At 39.0% G+C, this 23,927-nt stretch overlaps 1 protein-coding gene across 1 annotated transcript in view; it reads left to right on the top strand.

Moving 5' to 3' along the window:
- Positions 1 to 18,455, top strand: part of DCTD (dCMP deaminase) — a 35,047-nt gene extending 16,592 nt beyond the window's left edge. Inside the window, exons 4-6 of the mRNA XM_083367461.1 lie at positions 1,370 to 1,486; positions 14,706 to 14,802; positions 17,613 to 18,455. Of these exons, the coding sequence (XP_083223587.1) occupies positions 1,370 to 1,486; positions 14,706 to 14,802; positions 17,613 to 17,691 (293 nt within the window). The 3' untranslated portion in view covers positions 17,692 to 18,455. The remainder of the gene's footprint in view (positions 1 to 1,369; positions 1,487 to 14,705; positions 14,803 to 17,612) is intronic.
- Positions 18,456 to 23,927: the final 5,472 nt, after the last annotated feature.

The following is a 23,927-nucleotide window of genomic DNA, read 5'->3' as shown; positions in this document are numbered from 1 at the left end:
TTACTTAGAAATGAATGTTTTTTATTAAATTTATCAAAATTGTAAATATTCATTATGGCAATATATGCAGTTTAATAATATTAACTGCTGTTTACTAGACAAAGTTTCCCCAGTCTGATATTTTACAGAGATAGATAAATGTACAGATTTTACAGAGATAGATAAATGCTTCTGAAACTCAGCTGGCAACTACTGTTCTAATTAGGAAATGTGAGAATTATCATTTCAGTTAGTGGTGGGATGGAGGGTAAGTGCAAGGGAAGATCATAGTGACAAGCTGAGCTTGACTATACAAAGAATATCTTGAAATCCATGTACATAGAATTTGCTTTGCATGGCATTATCATAGCAACATAATAAATCTTTAAAGCTCCACGGGATTCTGGTTCTCCGTGGTCTTAAGAAAAATCTTTAAAGAATTTGACTACATAGACCAACACCCAAAGAATCATAGAACTGGTTTTGTACATCACAGGTAACAGTTCCTGCTGCCAATATATCAAACAATGTGTGAAACTAAAGTGATTTCCAGTCCCACTGAACATGCTGCTGATAATTGAATTTGCCAGCTTTGGCTTTTAGATAGAGAAGACTGCTTGCAGACAGTGATCACAAATAGGCAAATCGTTGCTAATTTGTTTAACACGTATACTGCCAAAAGAATACATTTTATACTGATAAATTTATAGTTTCTTTATAAATACTTGTGCCTCCTGGAATTTATTTATAAATATTCATTTTAAGGTTATGATAGTCTGGTTATCAAATAACTGTTTTAATTGTGTTTCAGAGTTCTTACTGGGCATTAATAATAGTAGTAATAGGGCAGAGTAATTTTCTAAAAGGCATTGTTTGTGCTAGTCATCTCTTCTGTGCCCTAGTTGCCAGTTATTTCGAGGACAGGATTGCTTGCTTTTTTGTCATAACTCTTTGTATTTAGGAATACAAAATACATGTGCCTCATCAAAAGAATGTATCCATGCATGTAGGCCCCTAAATGAGCTCCTTTATGTAGGCAATTAGATACTCTCTGGGAGCAATAGTGCTGTGACATATTGGCTGAAATTACTTAGCGTTCAGCCTATGGCCTTGACTTGTCCTGTAGGTGTTTGTGAATGGCCCTTTTAATGTTCTTAATTATTTCATTCCTCATTACTAGCCTGGCCAGACCACTTGACCTCCATTGATCTTGGTTTCTCTTCTGTCTCCCCTGCTAAATTTCTCTTGTGTGACAACTTGTATTGGTGTTTGCTTCTGGAATGAATTGGGCATTTGCAGTTAACACTTTGTTAAGTTTTAGATTGATGATCTTCTTTAATGAACACACATAATAATATTTGTTGAAACAATCTTTTTTTTCTTTAATCAGTATGTCATGCTGAACTGAATGCCATAATGAACAAGAATTCTGCTGATGTGAAAGGCTGCAGCATATATGTTGCTCTGTTTCCATGTAATGAATGTGCAAAGCTCATCATCCAGGCAGGTAAGAAAAAAGGACAGCTTGATTTTTGGTATTAGAGTGCTGCCTGTTTGGATACATCATTACAAATGCTGCTGTTTAGATCTAAATTAATTGCACTTTCAGTCTTTAAGTTACTCCTTGTATTTTTTTTATTCTTGACTGGTGCCAGGTTTTGCCATACTAATTGCATCCTCTGTGATTCTTACTTATTTTTAATTTAATTTTTTAACTTTATAGACCAACAGCTGCCAAGAAACTGTGCAGGCATTGCATATCATTACTGTCGGTTTACATTGCTCTGACACATTGTGCATAGAATGTAAGGGGAGGAAATGGAAGAATAAAATTTGTGTGAAATAAGATCTTCTGGGAATATATATGTTACATTTTAATTTGAATATCAGACATGGTTAGCACTTGAAGATTTTTATCTCTTTTGTCATAAATGTCATAAGACTTCCAGGATCTCTCTTATAATTATGTTTTTAAGTACAATAGTTACACATATTTGCCATCTCTACAGTTGTGCAAGTGTGACAACTGGGCCTTTCATCAGATTATTAAATACTGGTAAAATGCTCATCCTTGTGACAGTGTTCAAAGAAAAGTGTATGTTTCTTAGCAACCTGGAGTTGTGCTATGTACATCTCTACAGGTTCTTTGGCAGTGTGAGTCAGACTACCTCCTGTCATCAGTGCTAGTCGTCTTTGCCCTTATGACTCCATTGCCTCCAGTTCTTTACCTGGAGAGATTTTGTAGTTCATTGTAGAGATCATGCTTAGTATAAAAATGATCACTAGTTAAATTCCTGACATTTCCAATTAGTTCCGGGGGAAATAAGTCTGCCTGAATACCAAAGAATCATTATCAGTCAATATACACAGTAGTAGCTTGGTAGAATACAGGTCTGGCAATTTTAGCAAGTTTCCCATGCAGTTATCTTTTCCAAGAGTGAATCCTTCAGTTAACTTCACTTAAAAGAAAAAAAAGTTATGCATCATTGGGATGCAGAACAAATCCATTGCTCACATCTGCACAGTCCCATTCCTTGTTTTATTTCCTGCTCTTATTAAAAAATGGGAGGGAGGAGACAAGATGGAAACAATCTAGCAGCTCCTGAAATGAATTTCCATCCTCTCACGCCTTTGGCTCAGGCCTTCAACCTAAAAATGGCATCCAGAAGTAAGGAAAGAAGCTGGGCAAACCCCAGTAATGATATTGGGGCCCATAAATCCAACAAAGCATTAAAACAGATGAGGATTGACTCCTATTTCCCCATCGCAGAGGCAATCAAAAATGTGAGTAGCAGATCTACAACTTCAGGATCCCCTTCATCTCCAAAGAATTTGCAAACACAAAAGCCAGGAATAAGAGCATCCTCCCCCAATCCTCCAAAGCTTCAGTGCAAGCTGGTGTAGAGAAGTAGTGAGGATAATTTTCTGGAGTAAGTCTCCTGCACCCCCCCTCCCCTTAAAGGTAAGTAAAGGTTCCCCCGCACATGTGTGCTAGTCATTTCCAACTCTAGGGGGCGGTGCTTATCTCCGTTTCAAAGCCGTAGAGCCAGCGCTTGTCCGAGGACGTCTCTGTGGTCATGAGGCCGGCATGACTAGACGCCAAAGGCGCATGGAACGCTGTTACCTTCCCACCGTAGTGGTTCCTATTTTTCTACTTGCATTTTTACATGCTTTCAAACTGCTAGGTTGGCAGAAGCTGGGACGAGTAACAGGCACTCAACTCTGTTACGCGGCACTCGGGATTCAACCCGCCAAACTGCCAACCATCTGATCGACAAGCTTAGCGTCCTAACCCACTGAGCCACTGCGTCCCTCTCCCCTCCCCTTACAGCTATACTATTCCCCTCTTACCATGAGGTCTGCTTTTTGTCTGCAGAACAAATTGGTTGGTTTTCATACTGCAGTGGATAAATGGCAGCTTCCAACTAGTGCTTGATCTGCAAATCCTCCATTGCAATCAGGGGTTAAATTTGTTGCAGAAGCTGGTTATGCTGACTCTCCAGCAGCCTATCCCATATCGACTGTGCATCCAGAAGCACCCATCCAACATCATACAGAAAAGGCAACTCCTGGAAATACATCGAAATGCTCATAGCTGGAACCACCATAAGACTAGTGTGGCTTCACTATCTCAGCTCCTAAATTGCCAAAATAGAGAAATTGATTTGAAAGGCTTTTATTACTTACCCAGCTCAGAAAATGCTAAGCACATATTCCTGGATTTCAAACAATAATCTCTCCCCTCTAGACTTATACAAATGAATGAATTTCTGTGGCAGACTCACCACATCCAAATTATCAGAGTCTTTAAGGACGAGTTAGTCCATGATCTCATCACCAGGAAAGTGACAAATGGTCAGGACCTTACAGATAGGAGCCATAAAAAACGTAGGCTCCAAAAGTAATTCTGACAGACTTGTCAAGAACGAGAATATAAACACAGAACTCATTAATCTGAGGAAGAAACTAGCAGACATCAAAGCAACAATCCTGACATCTCTTCCCCCTCCCCTCCTGATGATATGGAAGTCCAGCACCAACTTTACATGTCTGCCCTGTTGAGATGCTCAGATCATCTCACACTGCTGCCTTTCTTTCACTCAGGTAGAAAACTGTCAGCACAATATTGTAACTTTTTCACCAGTAACAGAGATAATGACATTGATAGTGACTCCTCTGAAGCTCCACTTCAGCTATATTCAAAAACACCCAAAAAAGGAACTGTCTCACAAGCAAACTGGAAAAGAGTTGATGTAGTTCCCATCTTTCCCCCCCCCCCCAAAAAAAGGAGAAAGAAGAAAAAAATGGATCCAGGAAACTACAGACCTATCAGTCTGACCTCAATACCTGGGAAGATTCTGGAAAAGATAATCAGACAACAAATCAACGAACACCTACAGGCAAACAAAATCATTACTAAAACCCAACATGGGTTTGTCAAAAACAGATCATGCTAGGCAAATCTTATTGCATTCTTTGACCAAGTGACAAAATTAGTGGACCAGAGGAATGCTGTGGATGTAATTTACTTGGACTTCGGTAAGGCATTTGATAAAGTTGGTATAGGGTTTCCTGCCTGATCAGGGGGTTGATGACCTCCAAGGTCCCAACTTTATTATTATTATTGTTGTTGTTGTTATTATTATTATTAAATGCAAGAGTGAAACTTTTCCAGCAGATGAACTTAAAACATTCCGTCCTGCTAACTTTGGGCTGTTCTTAAGAGTACAGAGAGATAAAGGGAGAAGAAAAACAAACACACACATTTTTCTTCACTGTTTGTTGGTCAGACAAACAGAATGAGGGTATATTCTTTTTATGGCTTATTTTAAGCAGAATTTCTAGCAGAATTTTAAAATCCAGTCACATTTACCTTACACAAAAAGACTTTGACACACACATACACACAAAGACAAGAGAACAGAAAAGGAAACAGAAGTCTTAGTTTTACACATCCTAGTCATTCCCGGCATAAATCTCAGTTAAATTAGGGAAGGCACATATTTTAAACATACCACGTGGTTGCATAGAGAGAGAGAGAGAGAATCACTATTTCTTATTCTTTAATTTCCCTTTGAGTACCTTTATTTAGCCAAACTGATTTCCCAGAAAAGCCTTAGCAAAGTCCATTTATATATATATATATATATAGTTTCTCTACCTATCTCTTTTTCATACCTGCCTGAATGGGTAGCTGATCCCCGTCCCAGGCCTCAAGCAAGCTTTACTGGGGAGCCTATCTCGACCCTTGAACTAGAACACCCCATGATTCCCTTATTCCTGATGCAGGGGTTCACTTTGGTTCTATCGGGTCCGGCGCACTGAAGCCTCCTAGTGAGACTTCCACCTACCACCACGGTTTGGGGTCAAAAAGGGACCCACAGAGGACTCTGGATCCCTCACAGAGTACGTAATGCTCCTTTAGGGACCTACCACCATGGTTTCAGACCAAAAAAGGGGTCTGTTGAGGACTCTTCTGCTCCCCTGCAGACGGTACGTGGACACTCTCTTACCAGCTTTACCTTCACTTTTCACCCCCACTGTTTGCAGACTTCAAATGTGTGGGAGGACCTTTGCTTGCTTTCCAGAGGTAAGGGACACTCCTTGCCCAGGCTTAATTTTCTAACTTTGCTTTGCTTTGCTTGCAAGTCCTAACCAGCTAGTTGCCCAAATCTAATTCTCTCATTCACTCATTCCATTCCATTTTCACACAGCCTCTCCCTTTTCCCTAACAAAAAGTCCTGTGCTCTGGCCAAACCCCCATGCTTTCCAGGGTCTGCCACTTGAACAGATCCTTTCTGCGGCTAGGAAAGACCAGAAGAGGGAGCAAAATCCAACTGTGATTGGGAAAAGGGTCTTCTCTCTCTCTCTCACACACACAGACATACACACATTTCTTTCACTCCCGTGGGTTTTAAAGTTAAAATTTAGAGGTACTCACCTTCTTTCCAAAGCAGCCCTTGAGCTCAAACTCAAAACTGCCTTTACTACCCTGACTCCACATGGGCAGGGCCTGGGAAACCCATCCACAGACACAAGGGGTCTGTTGCCGGCAAGATGGGGCTTACCAGTCTCAGTCCATTGGAGAGGTTAGCTTGGAGTCCCATTCTGGTGTGCCAAAATTGTAAGAAGAAAAGTCTTCATCATGGTTCCATCCAAGCCGGGGATAAACAATATGGCGACTGCTTTAGGAAGAAGGTTAAAAGAGCCTTGGTGGAGCAGTGGGCTAATGCCTCCTTAAGTAACACCAGCTGCCTGCAATTAGTGCAGGTTCTCATCCCACCAGGCTCAAGGTTGACTCAGCCTTCCATCCTTCCGAGGTAGGTAAAATGAGGACCCAGATTGTTGGGGGCAATAAGCTGACTTTGTAATAATGCCGCTTGGGGTGTGTGTGAAAGCCCTAATAAGCAGGCATGTACATAGAATGAAGGCTACTGCTAAGCTTGTAAGCCGCCCTGAGTCTTCGGAGAAGGGCAGGATATAAATGGAATTTAAAAAAAAATAAAAAAATTATTACATGTGGAGACAAAACAGCATACAGGGAGGAGGTACAAAAACTATACATACAGTATGGTGTTCAGAAAACAACTTGCACCTGAACATCGGCAAGAGAAAAGAGATGGTGCTAGACTTCCAGAGGAGAAGAGAGGAACCTGCCCCACTTTACATTGGGGGGGGTCTGTGTGGAGAGAGTTTCCTCCTTAAATTCCTGGAAGTCTACCTCTGTGAAGATCTTACCTGGAAAGTCAATACAACCCAGGTGGCCAGAAAGGCCCAACAGAGACTCCACTTCCTCAGGGTCTTGCGGAAGAACAGGGTAGAACAACGGCTAATGACCTTCTTTTACCGGTCTACTATAGAGAGCGTCCTCTTGCACTGTATTGTGGTTTGGTATGCTGGCCTGACAGTTGCGGATAGGAAAGCATTACAGAGGGTGGTGAGCACAGCACGAAACATTCTGGGCTGTCCCCTGATACCACTGGATGACATTGCCAGGGCTCGCTGCCTTGGAAGAGTGAGGAAAATTCCTAGGGACGACTCACACCCTGGTCGGTATCTCTTTAATCTCCTACCATCAGGTAGGAGATACAGGAGTATAGCCAGCCGTACCAACAGGCTGAAGAACAGCTTTTATCCATGGGCTGTCAGGCTCTTGAACGGAAAATAATTTTATAAATTTATGTATGATTGACTTGTGAGGCCGGTGTGTTGTGCAGTTAGCTCACATGGTGTAACAAGATGGAGGGTTTGTTGTCACTGTGAGTTGGGGGGGCACGAAGGGAGGCTCAGGCAATCTCAATGTATACATGGTTATACTTTGACAATAAAGGTTCATTCATTCATTGTTAGGAAATATATTTTTATGCCCTTTTAATATTTCCTTCTCTGGGGAGCTGATTTCCCACACTACTGACTATATAATTGTCTTTAGAGACCTTCTCCCTTATGCCATGGCTTTAGAAGTAATCTCTTCTCCAGTTTAAATGCCTTCATTCAAAGAACATACACACTGCAGACTATCACCAACCTCTGTTAATCCCAGCAGGAAGAACCTAGTTTCAAGCCAAGTGAATTAACTCAGCTAAATCAAATGATAACTGAGTTCCTGGTCTCAGATTGCCTACAGTGCATACAGCCTGTCCTGATATCAGCTGATCACCCTGATGCACTCTTAGAGAACTATAATGCCCTTGCTCAAGACTTCTACCAGCATTTAGCCTGTAGTAACAAGGCAACAATAATGCCATTCCAAGTCATGATTTGACAAGGACTTCTTTAATGCCCCTTTGCTACCACTTACCAGACCTATTTATTCAATACAACACTAACAGCACAGGACCTCCTCCAACAGAAGAGATGCCACAAACAATTGCTGCCCGCAAGAACAAGGAAGCCATGAAAAACAACTGGACATACCTCATTTAGACAATCAAATCCAAAGATTCACTCGTACTCTGGCATATCACATCAAGCTCCCAAAGCAATGGTGTGTACATTTATGGTAGATCGTCACATCCCCCAGCAGCCAGGGAAGCATACTTTCAAGAACTATACAGAACGGTTTCAGTTAGCACATAAAATGTTTTGATGAATATTTTACATTCATAACACAAACATACAACTTAACCAAGTTGCCTTAATTAAAATTTTTAGCAAATCAGAGTTAAAAATTTGGGATTATTTTTCTAGAAGCTTGTCAAGGCTAAAATGCAGGGAGAAAGAACATGTTTAATACACCTTATATTAAAAAGATATAGCTATAATGACACAAAATTGAGCCTATAGTATAACAATTTAGGTTATATATATATTAAAGGGAAATTATTTAATAAGCACAAACTATATTATCCCTGCAAAACAATTGCTCAAATAAAATGTGGAAAGTACATATTGGGTAGCTAACCCTGGTAAAAAGCTATGCAGAGTGAGATTTAACTTACATGTGGATGGAAGTCCATGAGAAAATCATAGGCTGTAAGGTAGACTGAGAAGTGAAAACAACAGTCAGTGAGAAACCAGTTCGTGTTTCAGCAAAGAATGTGGACTATACTTTGTGTGTGTGTGTGTGTGTGTGTGTGTGTATACTGCTCAAAAAAATAAAGAACAGAAAATAGGGCATCCTACTATTGTGTTAATTTAAGTGTTCCCTTTATTTTTTTTGAGCAGCATATATATACAGTATGTGTAGATAGATAGATAGATGATAGATAGATAGATAGATAGATAGATAGATAGATAGATAGATAGATGATAGATAGATAGATAGATAGATAGATAGATAGATAGATAGATAGATAGATAGATAGATAATTTTTTACAATAACAATCTTTAGTGCTTCATGAACAGTGTGTTGTCTGGGTTCATATATTTAAAACAATGGTAATTAATTTCTACTATTAATATGTTGGTAATATATTTCTTCATCCTCTCTTCTTGTAATATTCTTCTGTCTACATTAAACAAATATTAATATTTTCAGTATATACCAAGTTGAATATAAACTTTCTTAGTATTTATGCATATAATAACATCAACATATAACATGCTTTTTAATCAGCTTGTTTCCAATGTATTTATAAAAGTCATCTTATTAAATCATTATATGTCCTGTTTTCAGGATTCTTATTGAAGTTTAGTTTCCCCTCAGTATTCAGACCACTCATCAGTCATAATTTTCTCAAAATTCATTACCTTTAAATATCCAAACTTTTCATTTAAATAGACCCTCTCAATGTTTTAACATTTCGTATATTCTAAAAGTATTATACTACTTGTATATCTTATTCCTCTTACTATAGGGCCCCTTTATAACTTTTATCTATTCTTTTGGCTTGCAAGGTTGTATTTTTGTAAGTTGTTGGGGACAAAAAAGACACATCAAGTAAAGTATCAGATTTTTGTCTCCCATGTTTTAATGATTCTTCTGACAGTTCTTTAATCCATTTTATTAGTTCTTTTTTATCCTTAAATTTGTTTTGAAGTACTCGAAGGATAAAGCATCTTTTTTGTCTTCTTTACTATAGTGAGGTTTTGCAGTTGTTGTTGTTTTGTATTAAATTGTACTTTTCTTCATTTGTAGCTTTTCTATTTATGTCACTTTCATTTAATTTATGTTCCGTTGTCTGATTTGTTGTTCATTCTTTGGTGTCATTTTTTGAGTGTTATTTAATAATTTAATTTAATTTAATAATTTGATTTCTATACCGCCCTTCTCCCGAAGGACTCAGGGCGGTGAACAGGGCGATACACAATAAAAATATTATACAAAAATTAAAAAGCCATTAAACATTATGCATTACTAACATTTAGTTGTAGGTTTAAGTTAGATATATGTTCGTTTATATTGTCAAACTTATTTCTAATCTCATCATGATTTGAAACAATTATCGGTTGAATATCTTGCAGCATTGTGTATATTTTTTCTTGGAATGTATTTCTTTTGTCTTGAGTCATTGTTCCTACAGATCTTTGAAGCTCCAAACTGGGGTCTTCAGGAGAAGGTGTTGAGTATGGTTTTCTATCACTTTTAGATAGGTATATAGTATCTGTTTTATCTCTCCCCTCTAAGTAATTTTTCATTGGTGTCATAATCTTTTTAATTAGCTTTATCAAACAGCCAAGTCTTACTTAGTTCTTATCTTTATATAATGGTTTTATAATCCAATATGTTTCCAGTTGTCAAGGCAACAATGAAAACAATATTTTGTGACAGTTCTTCTTTTCAGGGGTTTTATAATTATCAGCGAGTCAAGATTCAGTCCAAAGTATTTGACCATCTAAAAGTTTTCCCGTAATTTCTCCTTTAGAAGATTAGCCAAAATCCAAGATTTTTCTTTCTCTGCAAACAGTTCTTAGATTTAAGAATGCAGCTTAGTATGTTTATAATCCCAGAAGGTCAGCAGTTTCTAAACATATGTAATTTCACTCAATAGGAGATAGCTCAATGCTTTGTTCCCAGTTGCTTTTTGCTATTTCTAGTCGTCTTGCCAAATTCTGGGTCAATACTGCTATAGTTTTCTCTAATCCTCCACTAGGTGTCACTGTTCGTTTTGAACTTTTTAAAACAGAGTTATTTTTGTTCGTGTACGTGTACATATACATACATATATACATATACATACATATATAGATATACATACATACATACATACATAAATATTTATCCAAACTGTAGTATTTTATATTTATTCCCTATAAGGGTTTGCCACTTATGTCTATAGAAAGATGAGGTGTAATCTCACTTTGGGAGGCTTTTTGCTTCTTGGGGAACTTTTCCAGGAAATCAGATATAAAATAGGAGAGACAAGATCAAATTCCTCACTCATTTTCAAGCACGCTGTTCACTGTTGTGCTGGTTAGTGCCTTTGGAATTTGGCTGCAAGTAGCTTGTGCTGGTCAACAAAGTGTGACCAGCCTTTCTCCTGTCGGGTTAGAAGGCTTCCCCCAAATCGAGCAAAACAATTGCTGTCAATCCAGAATCGTCAAGGGAACCCTTCTTTTCTTTGCCGCCTCTCCGGGGAGACTTAGACCCATTTAGGGTCCCCTGGCAGGTTGAAAGGAGGTCCACGATCCTGCGACCGGCCACTATGGCGCAAAACCGGAAGTCAGAATGTGGACTATAATGAAGTGCCCACATAGTCACCAAGATTTGAATTCAGCTTGATGAATTCTTTGTCATTACCATCTGTAAAGTCTGTAAAAGAATTGTAGTGATCTCTTCACTGTTGAGTCACAGAATATACAGTGATGGCCGAAATTGTTGTCACCCTAGAAATTTTTCCAGAAAATCAAGTATTTCTCATAGAAAAGTATTGCAGGAACACATGTTTTGCTATACATAGGTATTCCCTTTGTGTGTATTGGAACACAACAAAAAAGGGAGGAAAAAAAGCAAATTGGACATAATGTCAAACAAAACTCCAAAAATGGGCCGGACAAAATTATTGGCACCCTTTCAAAATTGTGGGTAAACAAGATTGTTTCAAGCATGTGTTGCTCCTTTAAACTCACCTGGGGCAAGTAACAGGTGTGGGCAATATAAAAATCAAACCTGAAAGCAGATAAAAAGGAGAGAAGTTCACTTAGTCTTTGCATTGTGTGTCTGTGTGTGCCACACTAAGCATGGACAACAGAAAGAGGAGAAGAGAACTGTCTGAGGACTTGAGAACCAAAATTGTGGACAAATATCAACAATCTCAAGGTTACAAGTCCATCTCCAGAGATCTAGATTTGCCTTTGTCCACAGTGCGCAACGTTACCAAGAAGTTTGCAACCCATGGCACTGTAGCGAATCTCTCTGGTCATGGACAGAAGAGAAAAATTGATGAAAGGTTGCAACGCAGGATAGTCCGGATGGTGGATAAGCAGCCCCAAACAAGTTCCAAAGGAATGCAAGCTGTCCTGCAGGCTCAGGGAGCATCAGTGTCAGCGCAAACTATCCGTTGGCATTTAAATGAAATGAAACGCTATGGCAGGAGACCCAGGAGGACCCCACTGCTGACACAGAGACATAAAAAAGCAAGATTAGAGTTTGCTAAAATGTACTTGAGTAAGCCAAAATCCTTCTGGGAAAACGTCTTGTGGACAGATGAGACCAAGATAGAGCTTTTTGGTAAAGCACATCATTCTACTGTTTACTGAAAATGAAATGAGGCCTACAAAGAAAAGAACACAGTACCTACAGTGAAATGTGGTGGAGGTTCAATGATGTTTTGGGGTTGTTTTGCTGCCTTTGGCACTGGGTACCTTGAATGTGTGCAAGGCATCATGAAATCTGAGGATTACCAAAGGATTTTGGGTCGCACTGTAGAGCCCAGTGTCAGAAAGCTGGGTTTGCGTCCGAGATCTTGGGTCTTCCAGCAGGACAATGACCCCAAACATATGTCAAAAAGCACCCAGAAATGGATGGCAAGAAAGCGCTGGAGAATTCTGAAGTGGCCAGCAATGAGTCCAGATCTGAATCCCATTGAACACCTGTGGAGAGTTCTTAAAATTGCTGTTGGGAAAAGGCACCCTTCCAATAAGAGAGACCTGGAGCAGTTTGCAAAGGAAGAGTGGTCCAAAATTCCGGGTGAGAGGTGTAAGAAGCTTATTGGTGGTTATAGGAAGCGACTGATTTCAGTTATTTTTACCAAAGGGTGTGCAACCAAATATTAAGGGTGCCAATAATTTTGTCCAGCCCATTTTTGGAGTTTTGTTTGACATTATGTCCAATTTGCTTTTTTTTCCTCCCTTTTTTTGTTGTGTTCCAATACACACAAAGGGAATAAATCTGTGTATAGCAAAACATGTGTTCCTGCAATACTTTTCTGTGAGAAATACTTGATTTTCTGGAAAAATTTCTGGGGTGCCAGCAATTTCGGCCATCACTGTAGAATGGGGGCAGGATTCCAAAATACTCCACATCAATTGGTACTCATTTGTTAACGTGTATAAGAGTAACAGTTAAGTCACCCAGCATTTAAACCAGTGTTTTTATAAAGTTGACATTTGAAAAACACTAATTTGAAGACTCCTTTGCAGATATCACATTTATCTCTATGAGTGCTTTTTGTCAGTGGGCTAGGACGCTGAGTTTGTCGATCAGAAGGTCGGCAGTTTGGCGGGTCGAATCCCGAGTGCCGCGTAGCAGAGTGAGCGCCTGTTACTCGTCCCAGCTTCTGCCAACCTAGCAGTTCGAAAGCACGTAAAAATGCAAGTAGAAAAATAGGGACCACTACGGTGGGAAGGTAACAGCGTTCCGTGCGCCTTTGGCGTCTAGTCATGCCGGCCACATGACCACGGAGACGTCTTCGGACAAGCGCTGGCTCTTCGGCTTTGAAACGGAGATGAGCACCGGCCCCTAGAGTCGGAAACGACTAGCACGCATGTGCGGGGGAACCTTTACCTTTACCTTTATATTACCACACAATGGAGTAAGGTCCCATTATTCTCCTCAGTTCCTGCCTGCTTAGGAATTCAAAAGCATGCAAATGTGAGTAGATGTAGGTACCACTTCAATGGGAAGGTAACAGCATTCCATGCGTCTTGGCATGTAGTCATGCTGGCCACATGACCATAGAGGTGTCTTTGGCTGACTCCCTTGACTAAGAAATGGAGATGAGACCGCTCCCTACAATTGGACACAACTGGACAGGGGAAACCTTTACCTTTTTATCTTAATATAACCTTTTGACAGAATAAGATATGACCAGAATTAAATTTGGCTCTGTCTGTTAATTATGAGATACAGAGAGTTGGAAGTAGCAGATAGAAGGATTTTAAATTTGTATGGGATGTGTGCAAAATTATGTTTTTAAGAATGGTCTTCAGTGAAAAACTGCTGTTCTGTGCTCACAGATGGACAGCAGTAGCTTACTCATCTGCGTACAAAAATGCAAACAGTACAATATGTTTTGGTAGAAGCACTTTCATATTTACAGTTTTTATTGAATGTATGGCATCTTACACTTTTTTATATATACTCCAATAGTTGCTTAAGTAAAGACAGAAAAAATGATTTATTTGTATTACAGTCCTTGAAATCCTCAAGCCCTATAGCCTTGAGGCTACAAGTACAATTTTTTGCTTCATTAACAATACTATTCCTTTCCAAAGATATTTTTATTTATAGCCACATCTAAATTACAGAATACATGATCCAGATCTGTCATGCTGATTGTAGTTGTTGCTATCATGTTAGATGACCTATTTTACTTTGTTTATAATGTGCATGATCAGCATGCTGCATTTTAACTGGTTGCATTCAACAGTTGAGTTTAAAGTAAATGGGATACACAGGTAATGTAGGGGATTACATTGAACAGTATACTAATTTACAAGTGATGTTTCTAACATGGGGAAAATTCCCCATGCCTTCAACATCTCTGAATCTCTGAACACGTAATTACTTCTGGGCAAACATTTCAATCCATTTTTATAAAAGCTTGACTATGGAGTCAAATATACTGGGGGTTTGTACCAAAGAAATCTGTAACTGTTCCCTTTGCAATAATTAAAATATAATGTCAGTGATCAACAGAACTCACGTTACTGCCTCTGGCACATAGAGATTTGTACAATAATTTTTTTTGTCCTTTTCTGTAGCTGCATGGAAACTTTGCTGAACATCTCTAATGGAGGATTTTCTTCCCCCCCCCATATGTTTAAATGAACTACTGTATTCTTGGCTTGTACTTAATGTTTTTGTTTTCAATTCTGCTGTCCCCCCCCCCCGCTGTTCTAGGTATAAAAGAAGTCATTTTTATATCTGATAAATATCATGATACTCCGGAAATGATAGCTGCACGGCGCTTGTTTGATCTAGCTGGAATTTTGTACAGGTGAGTCAATACATGGGGATATAAATCCTTATCCCCCATCCCCACTCTTCCTTTTGTGCGTATTGGGTTGCTATTGCATTGTCTTAAAATTGTGAAGAAATCTATTTCTGCAGCTCAATAATTTCTCTTTTCCCTTTTATATACAGAACGGTGTAAGTTGAGGTAATAATGTTATTAACACTAAAAGTAGGGTTGGAACAATAATGGGAATGTGATAGATTGTTGTGAACTTTTTCTAGAGCATTCTTATTTTACCAAATAAGCAGAATGAGCTGTTTTTCATAGACCAATTTTCTTGTGTTGGACACACTGCTATGGTTTTGAGATACAACCAAAGCATGCAGAACATTGTAGGTTAGATTTATTTTCTTTGAAAAGTACAGCAAACTTCCCTGCCAATCTATCTGCAAAGTGGCTTCTGATTGTGAGTTAATAAGCAAAAATACAAGGAATTATTGTGGAAACAACAGCCTCTGTTCTGCAAAAAAAGCAACACATACTGTTTACAAACAGCAAACATCAGTAAAATTTTGTGCTTCAGCAAATGTATTACAACTTCATTACTTACTGCAAACAATGGCATATTCATTGTGTAACTAAAAAAAGGTTTCAACCATAAAAAAATGGCTGTGAAGATACAGACCTATAAAGCCAAAATGGACATCCAGGTCTAAAGTGAGTTACCTGTAGCCCAGGGGTCCTATGCAGCCCCCAAATCTGGCAAAGATATGATTCATGTCTCTAGTGAGCAATCTGCCCTTAGCCCAAGAGCCTACCATCCAACGCAGAAGAGAAGAAAAAGAGGATGTCAGAAATAGAAAATGAGAGATAATTTTATTTGCAACATTTTACTGCTTTTTAATTAAACTATTCCAAGTTAGTTTACAATGATTATTAAAAATAAAGTACACACTTTAATAGAAACTATTTTTTAAAAGATAGTTTTAAAAAATAATTAGAATTATTTTTAAAAACTTATCTTTTTTAAAAATAGTGACAAAATCAAGGAAGGTCTGGATGAGAGACACTTTGCAGAGCATATTAGTATGAACAAAGAAGCCATCCTTGAGATGTTGAAATAGGGGTTGTGAAAGGTTCAGGCTGCCTGCAGTTTTCTAGGTTGCCTACATGGATACATAGAGAATACTTCCATTGGATTGGCTGGCAAAGTAAGATGGCTATGTATGCTCAGAGTTGCTTTGTATCTCAGCTGACAAATCTGAATCTATTAGCAATTCTAGGCTACATGCCTGTTCCTTCAGAGGGAGTGCAACCAATCAACTACCCAGGACCTGAAAATTATCTATGCACAGAATTTCAGACCTACCAGGATTCATTTGTAGCCTATTTGCTTTCGTTTACTCTGCATTCAAACCTTGAACTACAGTGTGTTGGACTTGGTTATGATGACAACATTTCATTCAGATTTGACAGAGGATCAGAGCTGTATGTCATCAGCTTAACAATACAATTTCTCATTTTTAAACTGACAGCATGAAAGTACACTAGGTAAGTTGGTAATGTAGAGATTACATTGACTGGGATAGCAATTGACAAGTGATGCTTCTAAGATGAGGATTATTTCTGAAGTTTATAACGTCTCAATAATATCCATGTAAGAATACATTTGTCTGTTTTATATGCTTCAAAACTAAACTCATTTTTATCTACCAAATATTTTATTAAATGAAAACAGATTTAAATAAAACTATTCCAAATGAAAACAGTTTTATCTCTAAAATAAAATCAGATTAAAGCAATCTCTGAAACCATTTCTTATAAATGTCTTTCTTTACAGGGGTATGAAAGGAAGGTAGACTTTGAAAAGCATGGGAAACAAATGGATTCAATTACTAATGTGATAGAATTTTAATTTTTCGGTCTTCAGAATTTGAAAACTAGGGAACTTTGTATGTTCCACAGTTGTGACAATTTTACCCTAATTTACTGAAGTAGAAAAGACGAAGTAATAAAATGTTGTATGAATGTGGTATGTGTGAGAAAGACACTTAATACAGCAGGGGCACAAGTCATTCTGTTATAAGATCTTTCTAAAATTTGTCTGGCTGGCATACCTCCAAATATTTCTGAACAAATGGTTGGATAAAGTCATTCTCCCAAGTATATCCTTCATTATTGACTATTTTTGCCTTTTGTAATGATTTGTGAGGGTTTGGCTAGGTTTAATGAATCTCTAGTACTGAATTGTCAAGCTTAATGAGACACTAAATCCACACTATTTGCATATTCTTCTGTTTACTAGTAGATTGTAAAATATATACAAAGTCCCCAAATACCTCTCTTGCTAATTGCTGCAGCAGATGCTCTAATGATGTAAAAGGATGAGCTATGGTGATGGTATTAATTTTACAGTTCTAAAATGATTCTAGCTTCAGTAGTTTGTATTTTATTCCCTTTGCTGGTGTTTTCTGCCTTCCCTTTAAGACTACAAGAAGCAAACTTTGGAAGTTTTCTATTAAAAATTGGCATGGAAAGAACATATAAAATGTTACAGAGATGCCACCCCCTGTAGCTAAGTTGTTAGAAATCCTTCTAACTCCTGGCTAATTTATGAACTCCAATAGCTGAAGAACATACAGACTAAGCAACCCCATGTGTCTTTTTGTCTTAGTCTTTTTTGTCCCAGTATCTCTCAGTATGGTGCACTATAATTGGCTCCTATAGAGATAAAACATAGAATGAATCCAAGGATATGCCTTTTCCTTCTTAAAATTTAGTTGGGAGCCAAAGCAAACAAAATGTTTAACTACTTCACTAGCTAATAATTCTTCTCTCTTTGTTGTTTTTAGAAAATTTAAACCAAAGTGCAGCAAGATCATCATTGATTTTGATTCAATTAACAGCAAACCAAGTCAAAAGCCTCTGTGAGTTACATCTAATTAAATCTCCAGAAGAGTGTGATTATCCTTTTCTTAGAAGCTGCTAATGCCTTTCATCTTGAAGTTAGGCATAACTTTTTAACAGCCACTACAGTTTAAGCAGACATCTAAGGAATGTGTCAGAACTTGAACATTTGTGCTTTCTCTACTATACATTTAAACTTTGACTTCCAGGATTTTACTAAACCTTCTGTAAATGAAACTGTATGTGCAATTTGTATTAGTGGATGAACAATGCAAAAATCATTCAATATATTGTGTCAATTAGCCAGGAACTCATCTGACTTGAAGGGAAATAAATTTACAATTCATGTTCTGTGAATATTCACTGTACAAGAACGGTTGAAGAATCACTTCAGCAGCATACAACTAAGAACACATGTTCTAGCTTAATTTAGTTCAAACTGGCTAGACAGTTATATAACAAGTACCTTAACACTTTGAAACCTTTAACTACTTAATTGCTTCTTTATTTGATTTACATTTGAAAATGTTTTCCATTTGATAAAATATTACAGTAGTTTTTATCCCCTTTTGCCCCCAAATACCTTACTTTTCTTAGAAGATGTGAATAAGTCATCAGAACCAATAAGAACTTTGGAGCTGATTTTTATACCGTGAAAAGTAATTTGTCCATTTATCTAAACTTCTGGGAGACAATCTAATAGTTTTACAAAGCTGAAACTAGCCTCTAAGTTAATCAGTATTTTCTTCTAAGAGAAATGAACAGGCTTGATCCGTATTGAGGCTATATATGCCAAATAGATCGTGGTTTTAGCTTGCTTTTTGTTTGTTAAAATTGGCGTAAGTTTATGAAACATTGATTAAAACTTTCACAAGCTTTCCATAAAGGGTTTTTTGTTTGATTTTGAAAACATATATTTAGATACTCAAATTATTTCATTTTAAAAACATTTTTTGAAGTTTGGTATGTATATTTGTATTGAAATCATTCTGAATGTTGAGTATTTTTGAATATGTCATCATACCAGCATTATAAAATCTATTAAAATCTTACTTTGCGCAGTATAAAATAAAAAAAATATTATTGTATTACTATGCTTGGTGCTAAATCTTGCTGTTTCTTCAGTCATATGAAAAGTATATTTTTAATATTTGCTTTTTTTAAAAAAAAGTTTGTTTATTCTTTTTTTACCAAGAAAATACAAATGAAAGAAAACAACAACAGCAGACAAACAAATATCTAACACTAACAACAACAACAAAAATGACAAAAAAGTAACAAAAACATCTAACATCTAAAAATCCATCCTGGCTGAATGGTGAAAGATATGTCAAAAATATAATATATTCCCCTCCCTTTATACAATATATAATATTTGTGATATAATTAAATAATGTAATACCTTCTATCATTGGTCATACTAGCTATGCCTAGTAGAATCAATTCCATTTGGAGAGTTATTCTTGGAATAGAGGGCTAATTTCATTAAAGAAATGTAAATGCTGCATAGTTCTGGAATATTGTTCCTAAACTGAAAGAGAAAAGATCTAGTTAATGTATTTTATCAATAAAGAAATACTAGATTATATAAACTGTAAAATATTAGAGCAGCAAAGGCTTTTCCTTGGATTTTGGTTTTTCATTAAACCTCTAGCCTTCTGTCTTGCTCTATGGAGGTACATCCAGTGTAGGTGAAAATAGGACTGCTGAGATTGGTGCTATTTTACGTAACCATAAGTTACTATTGGTTAGGCAAATGTAAATGTAGCTATATAATCTGCTATTAATGTCATACCCTTTTTCATACCAATAAGTATAACTGGCCAAAATATTTAGAGAAAGATATTGTGGAACGTGGAAAACGTATGAATATTATCAGCTTTTTTATGACAGGAATAGATTCTACGTAAAACTAAGGAAGTTTTCATTAATTTGAAAATAGGAAACAAATTGCTAATGTAGCCAGAAAATCTTAAAATGGTAACGGTTCAGAAACTGGCTTTCAAAGAACATACTTTTAATTTAAAATGTGAAATAGAAAGGACTTAGTGATCTAGACCTGAGTGATGAAATAAGCATTTCTGTTACCTTTCTCTGAATAGTAAGCATGTATATTTCACAAGATTTTATTTTATTTTATTTAAATTAAATTTACATTTTTGAACTCAATATATCATAACCAATAACTAAGATTTCTGGGACTTTTATCAGTTTACCTGAAAAGGTACTGTTTGCCTGTTTCATAATCCAAATGATATGCATAGAAATTGGCAGAAAGCTGCTGGAGTGCTATGATATTCGTTGATAAATTCGTTATAAATAAATTTTGTTCTTCAAGGCAAATATATGGCAATTTCCACACCAGGTATTACCAATGCAGCAAACAAGTCAGCAGTTCCAGATGCTTTGATCTCTCAATTCGGACAGTCTTACTATCAAGGGATTGTAGATTTACTATTAGCGTGAGAAGAATGCTCTTTACAGTCTTTATATCCAGAACAAATAAATATTTTAAGTACGTACTTCCATTAAGAACTCTACCATGTTTTAAAAAGCAAGATAGCAGATTGTCTTTGCTTTTTTGAGTTCTACCTATAGCTATCATACTGAGTCAAGAAGGCTAAGGTTAATCAAAGTCTACATATTAAATGTCAGATTGCTCTGTTGTTAGTTCTGATATGGAGGATGAGTGGAATTGTATTATCCCAAATTGGGATAAGGGATGACTTCCAATTTCTGCTAATAGTGTGCCTGTAAGTGGTTACATATTGGAGGAAACATTTCATATATACAACATCAGATTTGTAAGACATTAACAATTACAGCATCATGATGTCGCTGAGTGTCATTACCAATGGATAACACAAAAGGTCTGTACTTTTCAATAGGTTTACTACATTCAAAGGAGAGAAAGGCAAGAAAGCTTGAATCCCAATGTGACTAATATTTCTGTGTTGATCTTCAAAGATACAATGTTATAAGGAGGAAGGTTGAAAAACTTTTTTTAGGCTTGAAATAGTCTACTTTTGACATTTGTTTATGTGCAGTAAAATAAAATGTATACTACCCTAAATAAAGACTAAAGAATAAAATACATGTACATGGAATTTATTGAATTAATTACTGGCATAATCTTTATACTGCCTTGCCATTACTTCCTTAACTAGAAGGAATACAAAGTAGTTGCACCCTCAGTTAAAGGTAGGCATGGGTTATAATTCTGTTCAGAAAAGCCCACCGCTTTTGTTCCAAACACATTTGGTTAAGACACTTGAATTTAAAGCTAAATTACAATATAAACTGAAAATCAATCATCTATGTCACTGCAATCAGAAAGTACCAGAAGGTGAATGGAAGATATAGGTCACAGGTCGGCAACCTGCAGCTCTGGAGCTGCATGTGGCTCTTTCAGCCTGCTCCTGATTGGCCCTGCCCCTGGGCGCCCTGCCCCCTGGGAGAAGCGTGGCCAAGAATTCCCTTTCCCGGGCTGGCCCCATCCAAGGCGCATGTGGCCGGCCTGCGATCCCCAGCTGGTGGCTGATTTAAAGCCAGCCCAATCGGCTTGTTGGAGAAGAATGTGAGGTGAGCAGAATATCGGGGGAGGGGTGGAGAGGGAGGGAGAAGGAAAGCACAAGTGCCTGTCTCTCTCTCTCTCTCTCTCTCTCTCTCTCTCTCTGGTGGGCATTGCATAACCTCGCCTCTCGCCAGCAGCTAGTTTGGAAAGAATTTGGGGAGGGGGAGATGCTGTTTTCCTCCTGGGAAGGCAGAAGGAGGGGAAGCAGGCAAAAGGGGGGGAGTTTTCCCAGCCAGACAACTAGCCCCCCCTTCCTGATTTTATGCCATGTTCAAAAAAAAACCCCAAGCCTGGCACCGTGCAGGGTTTGCGTCTTGGCAGTCTAACAGCCCCCTCACTTGCCCCCCCCACAATTGCAACAAAGCTTTGCAATGGCGCTCAGTAATGGGGAAGGGAGGTGTTCATGGGCTCAGGGAGGGAGGGGAGAGCTTAATAGGGGTGCTCAGCCCCCTTCTGGCTGCTGCGCCTAGGCTCCGGGGCTGCTACCCTCTTTATGTCGGTGGTGGTGGCAGTGGTGGCATCGCCTTCCATGCCGGTCCCATCGCAAGTTAGCCCCCACACACACACGGGAAAAAGGTGGGGGGAGGAATGAGGGATGCATGGGGGCGGGAGAAAGAGTTGGAATCCTCTGTCCTAGTCCTATTGGATCTCAGCGGCTTTTGATATCATCGACCATGGTATCCTGCTGTGATGTCTCAGGGGGTTGGGAGTGGGGGGCACTGTTTTGCAGTGGTTCTCCTACCTCTTGGGCCGTTCGCAGTCTGTGTTGACGGGAGGGCAGAGGTCCGCCCCGAGGTCTCTCGTTTGTGGAGTTCCTCGGGTCAGTCCTCTCTCCCCTCCTGTTCAATATCTATATGAAGCCGCTGGGCAAGATCATTTGTGGTTTTGGGGTGGGGTATCATCAGTACGCCGATGATACCCAACTTTTTCTTTCCACCCCAAACCAACTCAGTGATGCTCTCAACGTGATGTCCCGTTGCCTGGAGACGGTTCGGGTTTGGATGGGGAGAAACAGGCTCAGACTCAATCCTGCCAAGACTGAGTGGCTGTGCGTACAGGCATCTCGAGTGAGCCATTCTATTCCATCTTTAATGATGGGGGGTGAGGTGTTACCCCCCCGTCGATAGGGCTCACAACTTGGGTGTCCTCCTGGATTCGCGTCTCAGCCTTGAAGATGATATAGGAGCCATGACCAGGGGGGCTTTTGCCCAGGTTCGCCTGGTGCGCCAGTTGCGGCCCTATCTGGACCGAGATGCCTTGCGCACAGTCACTCATGCGCTCGTGACCTCCCGGTTAGACTACTGCAATGCTCTCTACTTGGGGCTGCCCTTGAGGACCACTTGGAGGCTTCAACTGGTGCAGAATGCAGCCGCCCGAGTTGTGATGGGGGCCTCCCAATACTCCCATATAACACCTCTGCTCTGCGAGCTGCATTGGCTTCCGGTTGCCCTCCGGGTGAGATTCAAGGTGCTGGTGACCTATAAAGCCCTAAGTGGCTTGGGTCTGGGATATCTGAGGGAACACCTGCTGCCGGCATCAAGTTCCCTTCGTCCTGTGTGCTCCCACAGGGAGGGCCTTCTCAGGGTGCCGCCGGCAAAGGATTGCCGGCAGGCAACACCCAGGGGGAGGGCCTTCTCTGTGGGCACGCCTGCCCTCTGGAACCAGTTACCCGTAGAGCTTAGGGCTGCCCCTGATTTTCGTTCGTTCCGCCGGGACCTGAAGACCTGGCTCTTTGAGCTTTCCGGCCAGGACTGAGGATTTTTTATTTTTTTTAACTTATTGTAATTGGGTTTTTAATCAGAGATATACGGGTTTTAGATTTTAATCAAGGAAAATTTAATCTATTTTAATTGCTATTAATTTTTGTATTGTAATGTTGTTTTAATTGCCTTGTGAACCGCCCTGGGTCCTACGGGAGAAGGGCGGTATATAAGTTTAATAAATATAATATAATATAATATAATCCAAGATGCTCAAAGCTGGGTGGGCTCCCAGCAAACATGCACCGAAGGAGTGATGGGAGAAGGAAGAGAGGAAGAGAAACAGCGGATGGGGGGGAAGCGGCCTGTTTCTTCTTGTGCAAACTGTGCTCAAGCTCGAATGGGGGGCCTTGAAGGGGGAGGGGGGAGCCCTTCCCATCTGCCTATCGTTCTCTCTTTACTTGGCCAGACGGCCGGCTTGTTCTCCAGCAAGCTGTCACACTGCGGACAGTTATGCAGCTCGATTTCCTCCATGGAAACTCAGCAAGGGCAGGAGAGAAGCACCGGGAAAAGAGAGAGAGAGAAGGGAAGCGCAAGTGCTATGTCTGTCTGTCTCTCTCTCTCTCACACTCACACACACAAAACAAACACACTGAGTGTGGGAAGAGGACTGGCAGACCAAGGGCAGAAAGAGGGAGGGAGAGAGAGGGTGGAGAAAGGAAGGGAGAGAGGGATGGAGGGAGAGAGAGAAGGGAAGCGCAAGTGCTTCTCTGTCTCACTCACACACAACACACAAACACACTGAGTGGGGGAAGAGAGAGAGAAAATATGTATATATGTGCTTGTCCTTACTGGACTTTTAATGACATTTAATGCAATATTTTTATGTTTTTTTAATTAAGAGGTGAGCTATGGGGATAATTATGCTGCATTTAAAGATATACTAAAATTGTATACTGTATACTAAAAAAATTTTTACCTGTTGG

Source organism: Vipera ursinii (assembly GCF_947247035.1).
Source record: "Vipera ursinii genome assembly, chromosome: 7".
NCBI lineage: Eukaryota > Metazoa > Chordata > Lepidosauria > Squamata > Viperidae > Vipera > Vipera ursinii.
The sequence above is the reverse complement of the archived record's forward strand: the minus strand, read 5'-3'. Positions and strand labels throughout refer to the sequence as shown.